Source organism: Stigmatopora argus, chromosome 19, assembly GCF_051989625.1.
Source record: "Stigmatopora argus isolate UIUO_Sarg chromosome 19, RoL_Sarg_1.0, whole genome shotgun sequence".
In the NCBI taxonomy this organism is placed as follows: Eukaryota; Metazoa; Chordata; class Actinopteri; order Syngnathiformes; family Syngnathidae; genus Stigmatopora; species Stigmatopora argus.
Genome location: NC_135405.1, coordinates 9882346 through 9902179, shown reverse-complemented (window position 1 = coordinate 9902179; position 19834 = coordinate 9882346). Strand labels below are relative to the sequence as shown.

The window sequence follows — 19834 nt, the reverse complement described above, 5'->3', positions numbered from 1 at the left end:
GAGCCGCAGCCCTCGGCATACAAATATTTGTTCTGCGTGCATTTGTTGTGGGTTACTCTACTACTGTGTGTAATTGTGGATTGAATAGAAATATTTATGGTCATTGAGAGAAGACCAAGTGCAGAAAAGATGCTTCAAGTGATTGAATGAGAGAGCTTCAAAAAATATGTATTGATCTTGAAAATCTTGATTTATTACTGTTTTATTGCCCATTTTATTTAATAAGACTGTAGTTTTTTTGCCTGTCACTGGATTTTAATCTTAGTCTTTTCTGTGCCTTCAGGGGGAATATTTGAATCCATCGAGAGTGGCCCATCAGGAGCAGAGGAACTAGCCTTCAAATTTGCCTTGAACACAATCAACAGGAACCGTACATTGCTCCCCAACACCACGCTGACCTATGACATCCAGAGAATAAATATATTTGACAGCTTTGAAGCATCCCGCAAAGGTATGTGGACATTTGGACAATTTTGTCAATTTTTATACACTTTGGTGGAAAATAATTGGAAACACAGTTCAACAAAGTTTTCCATCGGAGCATACTACTGTGAGCATCGACATCTTGGCAAAGGCAGACTTTATTTTCTCCAATGTGTTAATTAGATCCCATTAAAATGGACTTCTCTAGATAATGGCGTGGTCATGAAATGTCCCGCTTTCATGCCTCACGGCTCCTCTTTTCTCATCCTCACCCCAGCATGTGACCAGCTGTCCCTCGGGGTGGCTGCCATATTTGGACCTTCACACAGCTCATCGGCCAATGCTGTCCAATCCATCTGCAATGCTCTGGGGGTGCCCCACGTCCAGACCAAGTGGAAGCATCAGGTGTCGGACAATAGAGACTCCTACTATGTCAGCCTGTACCCGGACTTCTCCTCCCTCAGCCGAGCGATTCTGGACCTGGTGCACTTCTTCAAGTGGAGAACTGTCACCGTGGTCTATGACGACAGCACAGGTACAGGTAACAGCTGCTGTTCCACTTCTTTCTCAAGTCCAAAAGCCATTTCCGCAAAATCACAAGGGGTTGTTGTACTTTATGATGTTTAAACGTGCTAATCTCCGTGCCTTCGGGATAGCGAGAGGCACCAGATGGAAACGACAAAAGAGGCACTGCGAGTTCGGCGAGTGCTTTGCAACCTGTCAAACTAATTCAAAAATCAATAGCTTACTGTTCTACCTCAGTCCTCCAGGTGCAGCTCGTGTCAGTCTGCCCGCAAAGACGGCAGCAGCACAAAGAGTAAAAAGAGAACCGAAAAAGGACCACATTACCCAGAATGACCCATTGTCTCTTCAGATTAATGCAATACCGCAGTGTGCTAGTATGTGTGCTCTGACAGCCGCCATTAATAACACACAGACGCTTGATCTCCAAGGGGGGGCTATGAGCCATTTTGTGCCCCCTTACGCTTTGTGAAGGGTCTCATAATGCGCCTTTTAAGAGACCAGTTGTATTTTAGCGGTTTGATATCTTTATGAGCTAAAAGGTAATTGCCCTGCCGAAGGTAACGACATTCAAATACTTGACGATTTATGAGCTTTAGGAGGAGATGGCAGCTTAATGCAAGGAAAATAGACCAAGTTATGAGGAGGTTTGAAATACTGACAAGTGACACCAATAGAAACATTCATATTTCTACCCGCTCGGCCTTTTTCACGTCTGTTTTATTTCCCCTCGTTGTACAATATTAGTTATCGACTCAGTCTCTTTCCGAATGGCTCAATAGAATGATTTGAATATTAGAAGAAGTGTTACTGCACCTAACTATGGACTCATACATTCTTAGAAACACCTAACTTAAGTAAATTTAATTTACGGGCCGCATTAACGTCAACTCCATTTCATGTGAGCCGGACCATTTTAGATATAATATCTAGATTTTTTTATGTTTTAAAATTGGATTAAAAGAACTGGATCAAAAGCCCTAAATAGTCAGTTTTTATAGATCTAAAGCAATGTTTATTTCAGCTTTTTTTCTTAGTATTGGAAAATGTCTTTTAATCATGTTTTTTTATTTCAAATGGAATCAAAATATTTTTTTAAGTGGCAAACGGAAAATATTTGTATATTTATTTTTAGATTTTACAAAATGCTTTTTGAACTAAAAACACAAAAGAAAAAAATGGATTAAAAAATGCAATGATTGAATTTAAAAAGTGGAAAATCAGGAAATGTAATGTTCATCTATCATCATTTGAATTTGATCCTAAAATAGACACTTATGATTTACTTTCTCGGGCCGCACAAAATGATGCGGCGGACCAGATTTGGCCCCCGGGCCGGCACTTTGACACCTGTGCCTTAGAATATTTGATGAAAATTAAATAATAATATGTACAGCAAGGCTACTTATTTGTCATTCATGTAATTAATGGCCACGTGCAGGGTTCAAGTTGAATCCATGTTGAGATTTTTTACTTGAATGAGTATGCTGCAAAGGATTAGCATTGTTCAGTCCTGGCGGTGGTCCACGCTCTAAAAATCACAGACCACTGTCTAAATGTGTTGTCCATCTTAGGCTACTTTCTCTAGCTGGTTCCACTTTAGACCCTTCTCAGTTCCCATCTCTGGGAATATTTGTGTCTTCTTTTGCTTTGTTTATCCTGTGGGCTCAGTGTCAAGGCTTTCTTAGTTCTTGTAGTAGTTTTGTTTTTCGTGGGTGGGTGACGAATCCAGCTCCCTTTTGTACTCATCAGCTGAATCTCCAGTCTTGTTCATGTTATTCGACCATAACAACCCAAGGATGTGGCTTGGGCAGCTTTTGATCTGCACTGTGGTTGATCAGATTTTCTCAGCAGAATTACACCAAAAAAAGCCAGAAAAAGTCATTTTAAAAATGGTGGGGTGCCGAGCAAGAAATCATTTTCTCCTTTTGCTATTCGGAAAATGGAGCAGTTCCTTCCTACTTTGTTTTTTCTTCTTTCCTGACAAATAACTAGGAACCTTACCAGACTAACAAAGGAATAGCATAACAAAATCCACAATTTAAGATAGACTTTTACTTCTCAACATCCGCATTTAGATGGAAGCAATGTCTAAAAGTGTAATTGAGAAAAACACCATCGCTCCATTATCTTTCTTTATCCTCTATTATCACAACAGCAGGACCAACAAATAACTATGTGGCTTCCCTCAAATTTTCTCCAGTTTTGCCAAACTTGGCAAATACGAATGCATTTCTACTTCCCTTCTTGCAGTACGAGCTGCATATTGGTCACAGTGCTTCTTATTGGATTACAGTCGATAACTCTTAGTGATTTGATGTCACATCCCAGCGTGCTAGCCCTTTGCACGTTAACCTCAGATGATATCTTGTCCCAATGGCCGAATCCATCTGTATACTCCCCCTGACCTCGTCCCACTTCCTCAGCATGTTGTCCAGCAAATCGCCCCAGTGTGATACTGAAAGGTGACATCTCAGCCCCACAATCCTTCTCCGAGACCGGCCCCAAATGGTGATTGAGGCAGGGGGTTGCCTACGTAGAACACACCTGGCACTTTGAAAAGTGTGACAGCTGTGTTGCCTCGCATCATCCCCACCCCCCACCCCTTTGCTGCCACCACTGCCTCCACCTGGCCCCAGGCTCACAAATCACACAGCTTCATGCTCCAGGGCCCTTAGCTACTGATTTGGAGCCTATCTGACGGCTGGCGGGAAAGACTATCGGAGGGGATAAAATATTCACACAAAGCCGTTAGAAGATCCAGGGGGAATGTCTGAAGGCATTAGTTCGAACCCACAAATATCTACACTGACAGTGTTTCGCAAACGTTCAACTCCCTTGACACTTTTTTTTATTTATTATTTAAAGCCCAACACCTCTTTGAGTGACAGTATGAACAATACAGCTGACGTTTGTCTGTATCGTTCCTCAGACATCCCGTTCTTGGTAATCGATATATACTCAGTTGAGTAGAAGGCCTTTTGTCTCTTTCTTTGGGTGATTCCACTTCATTTTTTTAAGTTTCTGGTGGATTTTTGCCATGGGATGTACAGTGAAACTTGCAAACTGCTCTGGGATGTCCTACAAGGAAGACCAAAGTGTTGGCGCAGCAATACTGCCAACTAATTGACCTTCAGCATAAAAACACACCCTAAGGTTTGTGGTTCCTTTGTCAGTATGTAGGGTTAATCCATCCATTGATTTTCAATACCGCACTGGGGTCATGGGTCTTAAGGAACCGATCCAATCTGAATTAAATGAAGAGGTATGGTAACCTTATTGACAGCAATTGGTGGCCCACCAATTGCAAGAAAAAGGGATGGTCATCACTCAAGGTCGTACATTTTAGTTTGTATTTTCTTCAAGCCAGGAGCACTGTAGACCTGAAGTCAATGAAATATGGCTTTTTCTTTAAGTTTTCTGCAAAAACAGAGCCTTGCCGTAACATATGGGGAGCCATTAGAATTCACCCCGGGAGAGCTTTTTGGAGTTTCACCATCCTTCCTTACGATGCTTTTATTTTTCACAACAAGACATCCATGTTCCCATTTCACACCCCATCCAGTGATCCAGTCTCACTCCCGGGGACCCCATTAAAGTGCTCACACGGCAGTTCATTTCAACGTAAGAAATAGGCTCAGCTATTTTAAAGTGGTTCCATAAAAAAAAGAAAAAAAAGGAGAGAGAAAATCCTATCTCTCTTCAATTCTCAAAATACCCTCGGCCCTCCATCCATTTTTATAACCATGACAAGTAATCATCTCTCCCATCAATCCGAGCGTTTTCATCGCTGAACTCTGGAGTTCTCTTTCCTGGGGGGTAACTCGTTGTGATCTTTCCACCCAAGCGTCCTTCAACACAAGCAAGTGGACAAAGGTGGGAGCAAGATAAACAGATCCTGACTCATCAAACTCATGGCTCTATGTCCTCGTTTCGACTGAAGTGCACCGTGGAAAATTCTCTTGATAGTTCCATATTAGTATATTTGCTCTCACTGTACTGTTTTGAGTAGGAGAATCAAAAGTGTGGATTAGAGAAGCGACCATATCATCCCCGAGAATCTATCGGTTTTATGGCATCTTCGACAATGACTTCAAAATGGCGGCGCATCAAACAATGCGCATTCCGACGGCGTCTTTTAAACAGCCTGGCGTTGTTGCGTCTACTTTGTCTCCAGGACTCATTCGACTGCAGGAGCTGATCAAGGCGCCATCACGATACAACATTCGTTTGAAGATTCGACAGCTGCCCACGGAGACCAAGGACGCCAAGCCACTCCTCAAAGAGATGAAGAAAGCAAAAGAGTTCCACGTCATCTTCGATTGCGGACACGAGATGGCTGCCTGGATACTAAAACAGGTATCGTTGCTTCATTAAGATTCACCAGCCATAAGGAAGAAGCAGTCATTTTATCCAGCTGCTTTCTGAATCCAATTAAAAGTGCAATTTACATAATGTGTCCAAATAGAAAGTGACAGCAGTTATCATCTGTTTTCTTTTGTGAAAACTTTTCTAATGGTAGGCATCTGTGTGAATGGTTATTAGTTCATGGTTGTCAAACTCATTTTTATCACTGGCCACATTGTGGTCGCAGTGAATATGAAAATGAAAAATGGAACAATCCCCTTATCATATTACATTACATGTCATACGGAGTACACAACAAATTGGGGGGTAAATGGTTTTGAAAAGACAGGACAAACACAATTAGCGATTTTCACACAAATACTAGCGGCAGAAATAACCACAAATAATAAATATACGTATTTAATTTAGTCCACGGTATAAAATAGTAAATCATAAAATAAATAACATTCATTTAAAGACAACAGAGAAGGAATAGCTAGTGCCAAATGGTATACTGGACTAGATATAGGTATCTAGGAATGCTAGATACTCCATATCTTTTGTCTGGAGTGTATTTGAGCTATTTCTTTGAAGCCAGTGACTTGGAACAAGTATTAATAATGAGATTTTCATCTAGTCTTATTGTGCCAAATCCCTGGCAATGCAGGTATTGCATTTTTCAGCTCACGTGTGAAAACTGCACAAATAAGAAACCGTGGAGTATTTTTCTGGACTACAATTTCAATATTGAAACCTTGAAGTGACCCTTTTTTTTTCTCTGTAAACCAGTGAGAGATTATTTCCAATATGTATTTACACTCTTTGCAGCTATAGGTGATCGTAGCACATTTTCACAACATAGAAGAAGCATCTAGTTTTGGTGAAAACAGCATTTTTAGTTAACTATTGCAAGGAAAAAAGTTTAAAATGTTAATAAAGTCATTATCATCCAAACCTAGCCTATCTACCCCTTAGTTCCAGTTATTACTCTTGAAAAACTGATGAAAATGATTAAGATAGTGTCTTGCTCCATGCATCTGTAATCGCTTTATAAAATATGAGATCTTTGCGGCGAACCCACCGGTCTTCATGACACAATAGAGGGTTTTAATTAGAATATCTAATCTCACACACATGCATGCTAAATTCGTTTAATAGAAGCACATTCTTTATGGGAACCGCGGGGCGTCTTAATGAATGGACGTTGTCCCGGCAGCATATTGTTGGCTGAATTGCCTTTACAGCTGCGTCTCGACGGGAAACAACAAGAATGATTATTTATCGAAGAATTAAAGCAGCAGTTAGGAACATTTTTGCTCAGGGGCTCCCCCAACTGTTGTGAATTATAATATTTCCTTGTAAACAACCGTTGACAGGGATACGAGTATAATAGTTAAAGAGGCGGAAGTTATAATTGATGAAACATTAGCACACATGATAACATTTTCAAAGAAGAAGAAAAAAGACGAGGAATTTCAGACCAATCCTGATTAACACTAAATGACTTTTCCAGAGCTGTCCATGGTCCTGACAAGCCAATGCACAGTTTAAATGATTGCAGTTTAAATACACAGTAGAATGAGACATAGCTGTACCTTTTGTATTTTTTTCCGCAACGGTATGTTAGACGGACTGAAATATACTGAGAAAACAACGTTATTTGTAATAGTGTATGCAAAACAAAATGATTGATGAGCTCACAGATAATGTCAGTTTCCAAAATTGAAAATGAGAAAAGGAGCTTTGGCCAAAGTAAACAAATTTTTAGTTTAAAGATCATTTCCGTTCTGGAGTTTTAATCTCCTTTTCATTCTGAATGTCATATTTTCATTTAGTCACCAAAAAAAATGAAACTTGTTTGACTGACGAGAGGCGACTGAGACGTGACGGCACTCTCAAACAGAGAGCCATTTCTAATTCTTGTTTTAATAGATCGAAATGCACCATCATTGTCTCATGGGTGGCATTCTGAAATGGCAGCGATTTAATGAAATAGGGATGCACTTCATGAATAAAGAGTAAATGAAAGTGGAAAAATGAAAAAAAAGCTGCAAACCGATTAGGTCATTCATTTTTGATTGCTCTTTTGACCTGCAGGCACTGGCCATGGGGATGATGACAGAGTACTATCACTATATTTTTACCACCCTGGTGAGTCAACTGCCACTTTTTTTATATCGCCTTGATTAAATGATGTGTTGTCATTGTTATTTTTTTTGCTCGGCTCCATTAGTCGAATTGCTTGTCCAATTCGGCGCTGTTTACCTGCTGTGTCTTTGGTCTCTGAGAATAACTCATCCAGTTCAAAAACAACTCCCCATTATTTAAACTATCAGCTGACTTTGTTGTGATTGACAAGGTTGAACTTTGCAGACAGCTAACTATAAATACACCCTTTGAAATTTCAGCACATTCAACTTCAATTGATTTCACAAATCCCAGACCAACCTTATGCACCCAAAATTTGCCATCCTGAATCACAAGCGGTGAAAGCAAAAGCAGTTTGGAAATATTTTAGCGTGCCTCTGACAGCATTTGTTGTTTGATCAAGCCTCTACAAAGAGAGACGCAGATGAAACAAGGCACGTCTTGGCTGAACTCGAGTGAAAATTGGAGGTCTTGGAGCTGGGCTAATAGCCCTGACGAGGATGTACTGTCAGCTATTAGGTCCATTATGGCCCTAATAAACATGTGACACTTTGTTACCTGGGCACTAAATGACAGCGCTTGAACAAGACTGACTTGGAAATGACATGTGACAGGCTTGACCATCCAAACTAATTACTACCGAACGTAAAGGTTTCGGGACACACCCCATTAAATTCAGTCCCGGGTTTGACGAGAGCCTTATGCCCCTTTCGGTGTAAATTGTTCCTTTTACCGACACATTCTGAACAAATCATTTGCATTTGAATGCAAAGCATTGATTGAAAATAGACACAAATACTACGTGAATATTTGTTGCCGTCCTTTTTGCAACCTTTTCAAGACCCGTTTCTTTCTTTGCATGTAACCAGAATGCATTATTGTATATGAAAAGACAAGATTACACACAGGATTATGTTTTATATTTAGTTTTTCTTGCAGTCGTTGCCTTGGGAAAACGCTAAATGGCCAAAATGATCACTGTCGCTTTTTGCAAGCGACTGGAAATTGTGTTTGAAGTCAAATGTGTCTTGCATGTATAGATTCAGATCAAGTAGAGGATCGGGCTGTCTGCCCATGCCTCCTTCTCCACGGGTGCTTTTATCCAAAAGACAAAGAAGATGAAGCCATTGACAGCAGATGCGGTTTATATATAGCCGCTGAGATTATTCCAATCTTACTTTGTCATGATAACTAGGACGGACAAGGAGAAATGTCTAAATAACACGAGCTGTCAAAATATTTCAGTAGCCTAACTAATGTATGTGTGGAAATGTACTGAGCAAGACGCCACAACGCCCCAGGCAAAATTCATTAATGCTGGGGGTCTCATACTTTTTTGGGTCCAGGAACCCTGGAGTATGTTTTCAAAAGACACCCTCAAGCTTCTAATGCCAATTAAAGATAACTAGCAGTTGTATGTCTCAAGGCCATAGGAATTAAAACGTTGCATATTTTCAAGGGGAAAAAAAGGACAAATTGTTATGACACCAAGTTAATATGTGTAAGACAAATAAAATTGCAATGATCTGGTCAAAAAGTACTTTTTGCAGAAAAAAATGTATCTTTAGAAGGACAGACTAAAATTATACTATTATTATTGCAGGCTTAATTTGAAAATTCAACATATTCCTTTGAATATTTATTATTATTTTGGGATAAATGGGTATCTGTTGATACAACTGTTTTTCAGATTAATATAACCTAAAATGTGTATGCATGTACATCTGTGTATGTATGTATATATGTGCTTAAATATATGTGTATGTACACGTCTGTGTATATGTATATATATGTGTATGTATATATATATATATATATTTGAGCAACACGCTTATTTATTTATATATTTATTCATGAATTTATTTATTAACTTACTTATTACCTATCTATTTATGTCTAAAATGCCTTTCCTATTTCTGCATCCTCACCCTCTTGCTACTGTGACAACGAAATTTCCCGAATACGGGATGAATAAAGTTATCCAATCCAATTAAAAATAAAAATAAAAACATAACAGGCTGTTGTGGTCAGAGAGAAACATACATTAGTTGCATTTGAGTTGTCGTCGCAGGTCCAGCGATTTATAGTCCAGACAATACGGTACCCACACCAGCATTTATTTAGGGAAAATGTCACGGGTCACTATACTTTAGTCTGTATATTCATTTTGTGTACTGTCTGTGGACTTTGACTGCATGCTGCTTGCCAGGCGACTTTATCATCAAGCACTCTGTCAGACTTGAAGTCCAACTCTCCTGGCTGTATGTTGGTAGCCTGCCAACATAGCACACCACTTTCAGGACCAGGCAGCAAACAGCGACAGTGTCGCTTCATTTCCGGCTGCTGTGTCAACACTGCTGTGTCGGCGACGAGTGCCAAAATGCAGGACAATTGGGTTGTCCTTCTACGTGCTTGTGTGACAAATGGCAGCACACCAAACGCCTACCTGTAACCTTGACAGAATTGAAAAATAAACGGGAAAAAAAATATACCGCTTTAGCCAGCGGTAGCATCACAGAAAAAAAACATCAATGCCACATTTTTAACCGCATCTTTTTTTTATTACTATTTTTCCATGAAATATATGGGAAAACTGAACATGTAAATTGTGTGCTTCTAGGACCTTTTCGCTCTGGACATGGAGCCGTACCGTTTCAGCGGAGTGAACATGACTGGCTTTCGCATCCTCAACACTGAAAATTCTCAGGTGTCGTCCATTATCGAGAAGTGGTCCATGGAACGGCTACAAGCTCCGCCCAAGCCGGATTCAGGCCTCCTGGATGGATTCATGACGGTAGGCAAAAAAAAAACAATTTGTTTGTCCACTTTAAACACAGTAAAATGCATCCTGAGCCGATGAGGTTTGAACCTTTGTGGTTCCGCTGCATAAAGGTTGGCAGCCTCCAAGTATTTTTTTACACATTTTCCTCTAAAGTTTGATGTTATGATCTGCAGTGGTGCTGTTTACGGTATGTGATCATAGCATGACGGTCTTCTGCCCGGCGCTTTGTGTTGGTGCTCAGATGCTCGGTAATGAGCTGGTGTGGATGGTAATAGGCATTTATCTGCCCTCCTGCCTCTCTCATCTCTCCTCTGGGAGTGTGGCCAAAATATGACAATCTGTCAATGTTCATGCAGAGGCACTGAGAGAGTAGAACGGAAGGGAACGGACCGGGTCGGGTTGCCGGGGGAGCGTATTGGATGTAAATAATGGCCTTGTTTTTTTTGGGCTCCTGTCCAAGAGTGCGTGGGATAAGGTGATTTGAAAGTGAAAAAGGAGATACGGAGCTCGTCAGGAACAATCAAGGTCCTTTCCTGGCTTTTGTTGTTGGAAACAGTCGATTTACTCCGCCAACCTTCAAAGCGCGCATCTATCAACAGGTCTAGCCTTCATCTTGACATATTTAAGATCCAGTATCAGAGAACAACTTAGAGGAACAATAAAGGTCAAACATCTGATTTCAAAGGATTTGTTTTAAATAACAAAGGTTTAAATCGATCCCTAACTTTTTAGAATTTGTCGATGTCTAACATGTTTGTTCTTGGTTTATAATAAAATTTAAAAACTGTCCTCCCAAAAATGCGCCTTATGCGTCAGTGCAACTTATAGTCCAATAGATACGGTAGTTTCTATTGTTCAGAGTGTGCACCCGCAAACCAATTTTAACTTTAAGTCCTGTTTTTATTTATTTATTGAATAACCCCAAAATTCGGAGGTGATAATTGCTAATTATGCTTTCAATCCACTCTATGGTTTTCATCATGTAATTAAACATGTTCTATTTTTGTGGTCGACAAACAAACTCATGCTACATGAAAATGTTATAATTGCATTTGAAATAAGTACATATAAATTAATGTTTGCTTCAATCATTTGCTTGTCACACATTGGCACATCTCTAAAGACTATAGGCTCAGTGGGGCTCTTTTAAATAATCATAAATCCAGAGGCTCCCAATTGAGTATTTCATTAGCGCGGACTATTTATAAATCCTGGCGCTCATGTATTTTATTCTTTAGAGTGTTCCACTCTTCATATGGAGTGACTGCAAAGATAAGAGCGTGAATATAAAAAGCCACTTTTATGGTATAATAAATGCAAAGGGTTGGGGGTGAAGCGAAAGGAATAATCATGTTTTTAATTCTATGTTTTCTCACGTGTATTTAGAAGATCTGTTTTTTTTTCATGTATCCTGTGGTGCTCTGAGTGTCAGCGTCACCCTGAAGGCTATCGTTCAATTAAAAGCAAAGGGAGACTGCAGCAGGCACAGAGTGACCTTTCACCCTTGCCCACCCCCCTCTTTATTTCACCTCCTTCGCGCTTTGTTCTTACCCTCTACTTGAGAAAAAAATAATAAAGCCGCGGTGGGCTTTTGGAGGCAGGCAACAGTTGTGTGGCAGTGGTTACCGGGGCAACCGCTGTCCGTGTCACCTTGTGATTTTCCAGGATTGGATTGATTGACTTAGAAGAGGGCAGTCATTGATGGGGGGGTGGGCGCGCTGCAAGCATTAAAAGGCACGTGGGGTGTTTCATTCCCCACCTTTATGCTGTCGTTAATGCGGAGGGGTGGATAATCTCGGTGACACACTGCGCCTTAGGTGATGTGAAGCGTTGTCTCTGGCAAGGACGCATAATGAGAAGGCCATTTTGGGCCCCGCAGCCACGAACAAGCTGCGCCGCTGCGTGGAAACTCTGCTTGGACCAAAGATACTTGATTAGTCAGCTTCATTTGTGGATTTTTTTTTTTTTTGAAGAGTGTTTCCCCAGGGGGAAGCCAATCAAAAGTAAATTAAACACCATTAAAAAGCCACAAGCTGCAGACGGATGTATGGATGGATCTATTCTGATAATTATTTTCTCCTCTGCCTATAATTGTTGCCTTTAGCTAATAAGATTCTTCTTCTTTTTGGTATTCGGATCCCTCTAAATCCCCGTTCACAGAGCTCAGAACGTACTCGGATTTAATTGAAGGAGGGAGAAAAAAAACAGATTCCCAGATGTGTGCCTCGCTAAGGATTAAAGCCCGACCATTTTCTTCATCTGCATCATTTCACTTATGTCGGTTTCATTGAGCTATAATTACCCATCGGGATCAGTGTTCTCCGGTGTCATCCGCACAATAGGAAATTCTGCTGTAATAGCTCGTTATAATGACTGGCTCATTAATTGAGATCAGTTATTTGAATAATAAATATGACATGATGGGGCTTTTCTCCTATGGGATGCTGTTTAACTAGAACACTGGAAGATTTTACACACTTTCTGAATTAGTGTAGAATGTGCGAGGTGAGCGTACGTTTGGGAAGTTTGTTTTTTAGTCAAATCGTTGTTATTGTACCTATTTTTTGTGTTAATGCTGCGTATTAAGGAATTCACAAAACAATTGTCTTCATATTTCCTCGATGTGAATTTGAGAATGATTGTTGTGATTTTTAAAGGTGGGGAAGTGCAGTTTCTAATATTTTAGTTGCCTCTTTTAGATTTGTGAGTTAGTACATTAGAGTCATCTTTTTGTTTGTGTGACCACATTTGCAAGCGTAAATATCTATATGACATATATAAGTGAGGGTATCTAATAGTTTTGAGGCATGTACAGTTGTTTCACTCGCAAATTGCAAGAATTTGATGCAGTTTACAGCTAAAAACGTTTTTAGTAAACACAATTCCATCCAGTAATGCGCCTGCCTCCCCCAGTCGTTGTTAAAAGCTGTGTGCCTCCATAGGAAACAAATTGCTTCCTGCTTACAAGGGATCCTCAGGAAATGATGCATGCACTCGTGATGTCCCATTGCACCAAGTCTGTAACATACATTCATTTCCCCTCCCACTCCTATTGGACAGCGTGTTCTTTCATGGTTGAGATGCATGCAGATTTATGTGTAATTAGCAGCGAGCTGATTTTTTTTCTATTATGATTTGTTAAAGACTTGACAGGGCCATCATTTGCATTCCATGTGTAAGCACTATTTGCAAAATAATTGATCAAAATAGACCCCCGAGATGTTACACTGTGACAAGGGGCTTACCTTATATTTTCTGTGTTCGGAGATTTTAGGATTTATTTATTTAAATTTATATATTTAGACTAAGTGTGAGTGGGTGGCCGAGTGGTTAGCGGGTCGGCCTCACTGTTCTAAGGGTTCAATCCCAGTTTGAATGTTCTCCCTGGGCTTGCGTGAGTTTAATCCGGGTACTCCACTTTCCTCACATATCCAAAGTAGCCTTGTTGAACACTAAATCACAAAATGTCAAAGTGACGGCCTGGGGGCCAAATCTGGCCCGCTGCATCATTTTGTGTGGCCCGGGAAAGTAGTAAATCATGAGTGCCGACTTTCTGTTTTAGGATCAAATTAAAATGAAGAGTATGGATGTATATTAAATTTCCTGATTTTCCCCCTTTTAAATCAATAATTGTATTTTTTTAATCTTTTTTTTCTGTGTTTTTAGTTTAAAAATCATTTTGTAAAATCTAAAAATATATTTTAAAAAGCTAAGATAAACATTATTTTAGATCTATAAAAACTGAATATTCAGGGCTTTTAATCCAGTTCTTTTAAACCATTTATAATAAAAAAAATATCTAAATATTATATCTAAAATGGAGTGAAATAAAGTTGACGTTAAAGCGGCCCGCGAACCAACCCGAGTCTGACACCCTTGCTCTAAATTGTGAACATGAATGTGTGCTGTGCGATCCAGGGTGTCTCTGCTTACTGCCCACATTTGACTGGGATAGGCTCCAGCACCCCCAAGAAACTTTGCAGGGATAAGTAGTACAGAAATTGTGCAGAAATAGTACAGGAAAATACTTCATTTAGAGGTTGTTTGGAATGTGGCAGATCCTGATTAAATTGCAGATTTTCTTTTTTTGCTCATAATGGAAGTATATGCTAATTTGCGCTAATAAACTGGAGATTTTGATATGACATCAGAGTATTGATCTAGCAAAACCTTGGCTGTTGTTTTGTGTTCAGGCAAAAAAAAAAGGACGATTGAGGAAATTATGCGGATCTCTACCAAATTGAGTGCTCTATTCATTTTGTGCTATTGTTCTTGAACGTCTGATTCCATTTTGTCAGGGAGCTACATAGGTCCTACAACGACACTACACGATCCGCCCATATTCCCATTGGCTCCATTCAGACGACATTTCAAGCAAATCATGGTCCTCTGTGGGCGGTTTAGCCCTTTCCCGTCCAAGCCCCCGGTCAGACGACATATTCTACAATTTTGTCCAAAATGAATCAATGCACAAATAGGATTTACTGGATATTAGATTCAGCATTTACTGGGGATTTATTTTATTTGTTCAAAGCTTTGCAGCCTAAATTAAGTTTTACACAGCACCGGGTGTGCTCGCGTCAAGCATCCACACCTAATATAATTCCGCAGCCATTAAGGAGCGGGGCTTTGACTGACAGCTCAGCACTGTTATCAGTCAGCGTATAAGCTTATCACTCATTGCACCCTGCCAGCAGGTAAACATACATTGCACGGCAGGCCTTATTTAGCCAAATGCATGCGTAAATACACATACAGGTGATTATTATTTACAGTTCCAATGGTGTAGTTAATGTGCCATCAAAGTCAACCGCACCTTGTTTATTGGCAACAACATAGGAAAAACACGGCGCTTTAATTTCTGGAGGTGAAGGTTGGATCGAGGCTGTGTTCCCAGTAGGCCAAGGAGAGAAAGAGGCTTTTTAAAGACCACGACTGTGGAGAGCGGACACTCGGTGGCCTGTGCCGGCCACCACCAGCTGGGCCTGGCACAGCATCAACATCATTAGCCATCGTGCTCCCTTGGCCCATAGAAGCCTTTTTGTGGGGGGGGGGGGAGTGGCAGGAAGACAGTCCACAAGGAAGATTGCCTTGTGTAGTCATGCTGTGTCTGTTGGTCATCCTAAAGCCATCCAATGTGACTGATTTTATTTGAAATAAAAGCTTCAGAATGATACTTATTGCCCGTTGTTGGCTAGAATAGCTCGAATAGGGAGTGTGGAAATGAAGAATAGTGTCTTTCCGATTGGTTTTAATTGGTCTTTTTTTATTTTTATTAGTTCTTGGCTTGCCGTTGTCAGCCCCTCCCAATTAAATTGGATTTCTTGTTATCTAACACTGTCAATGAGTTGTTTTAATAGAGATTTTCTTCTTTTTTTAACAAGAAATACTTTAGATTATGCAAAGGCCATCAGTGAATATAGATGGCGAAAAGTACAAGGAACATCAATAAAGGTTTTTGGTGGTCCATGTCAGGATTAGCTGCAGTTAAAACCCATTTGATGTTTTTTATTTCACCATAAAAAGGAGAGAATTGGTTAAGTGTTGAACCTGCTTAAATATTTATAATTGGAAAACCTTGTGTGTTGTCAATGACCATCAGACAGGTCCTTAAAGTATCTCCTAAATTATTCTACACAGCCAAACTGTTGAGATTACCAAATATAACAGTCTCTACTTATTCCACAATTGCCATATCTTTTCTTTATATTTCCGCTTAGGTCACTCTTGTTATTATGAGACACACATGGCGCTTAGGGTGCAAACTTATGACTGCATTGATATCATGATATACGTGCCACAACTCACTAAGAGCTAAACACATACATGCCTCATGCGTGGCATGTCTCGCGTTTGAAAAAAATATCATTTCAAATGTTAAATATTCGTATGCGTGTAGCCCACATCAGCAGCGGTTATGTTGCACAAGATCTTAGTCATTTCATTGGAAACGTTCTGCTGTGTTGCTAAGATATAGAAGCACCTTAGAAGGCTGCACGGCCATCATGAGTTGAGGCAGCGGGGGGGCATGTGTGTCACGGTCACACTAGTGCTCAGGAATATTGCCTGGCCTTGGGGGAGGAGGGGGTGATCGTGACAAGCCATCAGCGCTGGTGGAAGCGGCCCTCCCACCTACTCATAAAGACAGGCGTCATACTGTGCAGAATATAGAGCGTTGTCATGAAAAAACACAAGAACACAACATCACACACAAAGAAAAAGGAAGGATGAGTGAGCAAATCAAAGCAATGACAAGCTGTAAGTATGCCTCAAACCTTGGACAAAAACTTTGAAAATGTCCTACGTCTAATCTCAGTAGCTCAGCAAATATCTAATGGCGTTACATAAAGAATGTTTTTCCCCCTTTGGCTTTTTGTGTATTACAATTTGTGTATTTTTTGGGGGGATGCGATGAAAAGTGGGATGAGAGGATGTTTTTAATGGCTGTGTACCAGCTTGCTTAAATTATATAATTTACTAGCTTGTTCATTAACTCTGTTAAACCTTATGTTAACAGATTTGCCACTCATTTTTAGGGCTTTTTGTGGCTATAAAAGTGAAAAGTTCAAATGAAACACAATTTAGTGCATTTCGCTATGCTCAAGATCTCTTCAACTATAATTTCTACATGTTATTGACAGTGGTAACTTTGTTTTTCCACTTATGGGGTGGTTACGATTGTCGATGGCGACAAATTGACTCTGAGAGCCATTAATTCTGTTTCCATAGTTTCCTCTCGGGAAAATATTTTGACTCTCATGTTATGATAAATCTCCTCCCACTTAAAATGGACAGCCGTCGTCACGCGTGCTGCACATAAGTGCAGAAAAACATAACACGTAAACACAAATAGCCAAATTGGCTTCTTTTAAAAGGGTAGCCTGTAGCCTCCGTAGTCTTCTAGCTAAGTAGGCCCGGAGGCAGTTTAAAGCTGAAGGGAAAGGTCCTCGCGTTAAACCGTGTTTTGATAAGACATACCAGTCCGTGACATGCTGCTAATTGGTGAAAAGTGGGAAGCCAGCTGTCACTTGAAGGATCTACTTGGATAACTCTGCACCGCAGCCTTTAATGACTCCATCAAATTAAAAAGTTACATGGTGTTTCAGCAAACTTACAAGGACGTTTAGGTTTCAGCTTTGTGTTCCGGCCAGTTGCAAATTTCTTCCAGTGGCGGTCCGTCAGGGCCTTCAAGGCCTTCTCTGCTGGCCTAAGAAATATCTGAATCATATATTATATTTTGTCCATCAATACTTATTGAATAATTCCAAATTGTCTGTTAGCTTCCTTTTATTGCTTTCCCCCCTTGTTGCACTGCTTCCAGCTTCCTGTTTTCATATTGAAGCATTTAACCAATTACAGTTCAGCCATTATTTGTTGCCATGGTCAGAAATCTGCCTTAAGGCCTTCACAATCAGTTCTGCAGGCTCTGCTGCATTAAACAAGCGTCGATAAGACTGTTGCTTTAACCTTTAGCTAGTGATTAGCCAGAGCTACCAAACTGTATCTGTAGCGAGCTGCACAAGCAAATATATTGTTGTGTTGATTTAAAGCCATTTCCAAGACGGACTATGCCAGAAATATGACAGGACAGGCTCGACTTTCAGCATTAGCTTCGATGGCGATAGAAAAGAAAGAAGAAAGAAAGGAGGATGGATATTGTGTACAGTTAAAAAGGATTTTTGGTGAGTAAAATATGGCTATATTCCTAAATAATATTTCAATTGTGGGCCCGGTTCTGATATCTGAAAAGCTCCAGTGTTTGTAATTAATCACTAAATGCTTCTAGGAAGTGGATTTTACCCAATTTTAGTGCAATTTTTGCCATTTCGCCATTGACGTCCATCGCTGTCTTTTCCCGGGAAAATCACCCCCCGGCCCGGTTGTAATGTCTGAAAAGCTCCAGTATTTGTATTTAATCATTAAATGCTGCTAGGAAGTGGATTTTACCCGTTGAAGGCGCTACGAGAAAATGCACTGACCGCCACTGATTTCTTCTCTGGATATGTCTTTGCTGGCAGGGAAGCAGAAAAGCCAGAAAAGGTTACAGAAGAGGAAGAGGAAACGTTGCAAAACTATGAGGGAATCAATAAGAATTGCATGGAAAGTCATAAAGTCAGGCAAATTATGCATGTATTTATTGCATGGTAACAATACAAAAATGTGTATTTTATTCCCACTATCCCCACGAGCTTTTCTATAGACTAAAAACTTTTGAGGGTATTCTGCACGGCTTTCTATTCTTTCAAGCATTTCCACATCTTGAGTAGGATAGAATGCACTTTCACATAAATTTGGCACCATCACTACATCTATTACTCACGGTTCCTGGATAGAAAAAGTTTTATTTTCCTGTGATAAAAAAAAGGCACGCATGAATAAATAAAGACAGTTGTGTTGCTTTGAATGTCGAATTGCGACAAGAGATAGTGAGAGACAAAAGCCACAAAAGAAGACAAAATGGCAGGGCCGATAATGGTACCGCCTCTCACTTTGATAATGTAATGAAAACGAGTGCGAGAGGGATGGATGTGAAAGGAAAAATGAAGAGAATAAAAGAAGATATTGACAGAGAGAAGGGAAAGAATGAGAGAGGGCGAGATGAAACGGCATGATGCAGCATTACTCACCTAAATCATCCGACAAGTGCCTGCTTAGAAACCTGAAACAGCCAGAATATGCCTTATAAATCACCTCTCTTTCTCACATTTCAGCTTTTTCGACGCATTCTATCTCTGCTTTGTGCACCTTGCAATGCAGCAATTCACTTTTATGGGCAAATGTGAGTCACACAGTACGACACTCAACGGCTGAATGGCTACATCGATAATGGAACGGGGCCAAAAAAAACAACAAACAATAAGACTGGGTGCTGGAAATAATGTTAACACAAGTGTTAACTGTATAAAATAGTTTTACGCTCCAAACGGCAAACTACTGGGCAATTGTTTCGTTTTGTTTATCTTAGAAAAAAGGGAAAAACAAACAAGCAATTGGCATCTTATTGTCACAGACATTGAAACACTTAACTATCAATTTATATTACTGTATTTTTTGGAGTATTAGGTGCTCTTTAAGTCCTTTATTTTTGTCTCCAAAATCTAAAATATGTCTCGTATATGAATACTGGCGGTATTTTTTTATGCTGCAAACAGTAGTCAAATGACAAATATTATTGCAGTTAACTATGAAGTTAAAGTAGAACATTTATTTATTAATAAAAAACAGCTAAAGAACAAAAAACAAATAGTCTATTGATGTACTAATTGGGATTATAATTTCTTGCTCTTTATGCATGAAAATAATAATAATATGTTCATTGATGGTGCACCCTATAGATCGAAAAAAACCTAAATATTCCAACACTGTAAAACGCAAAGTTACTTATTAATTGTTGTTATTAACAAAAAACAAGAGTTACCGTTAATCAAATGAATATGGCATGGGATTTGTAGTTCTCTGTAAAATGTGAGCCTTGGTTCATTAAGATAATAGTCTTTTTTGCCATCCTAATTTCGAATTAGTAATAGTGTAGTCATTTACTAATATAAAATGAGCTCAAAGGCCAAATGAAAACAAGCCCGATGTCTCTGAATTAATGAAGTTTGAATCTCA

General features: G+C 39.8%; 1 protein-coding gene across 2 annotated transcripts in view; it reads left to right on the top strand.

Annotated features, from left to right (window-relative positions):
• The window catches only part of LOC144064815 (glutamate receptor ionotropic, kainate 2), a 69145-nt gene that overhangs the window by 23730 nt on the left and 25581 nt on the right, over positions 1–19834 (top strand). The window contains exons 2-6 of one of the 2 annotated variants that reach the window (XM_077587628.1): positions 284–451; positions 701–958; positions 5123–5304; positions 7390–7443; positions 10061–10234. In XM_077587628.1, coding sequence (XP_077443754.1) covers positions 284–451; positions 701–958; positions 5123–5304; positions 7390–7443; positions 10061–10234 — 836 coding nt within the window. Of the gene's footprint in view, positions 1–283; positions 452–700; positions 965–5122; positions 5305–7389; positions 7444–10060; positions 10235–19834 lie in introns of both variants that reach the window. The other variant, XM_077587627.1, reaches the window with a different exon arrangement.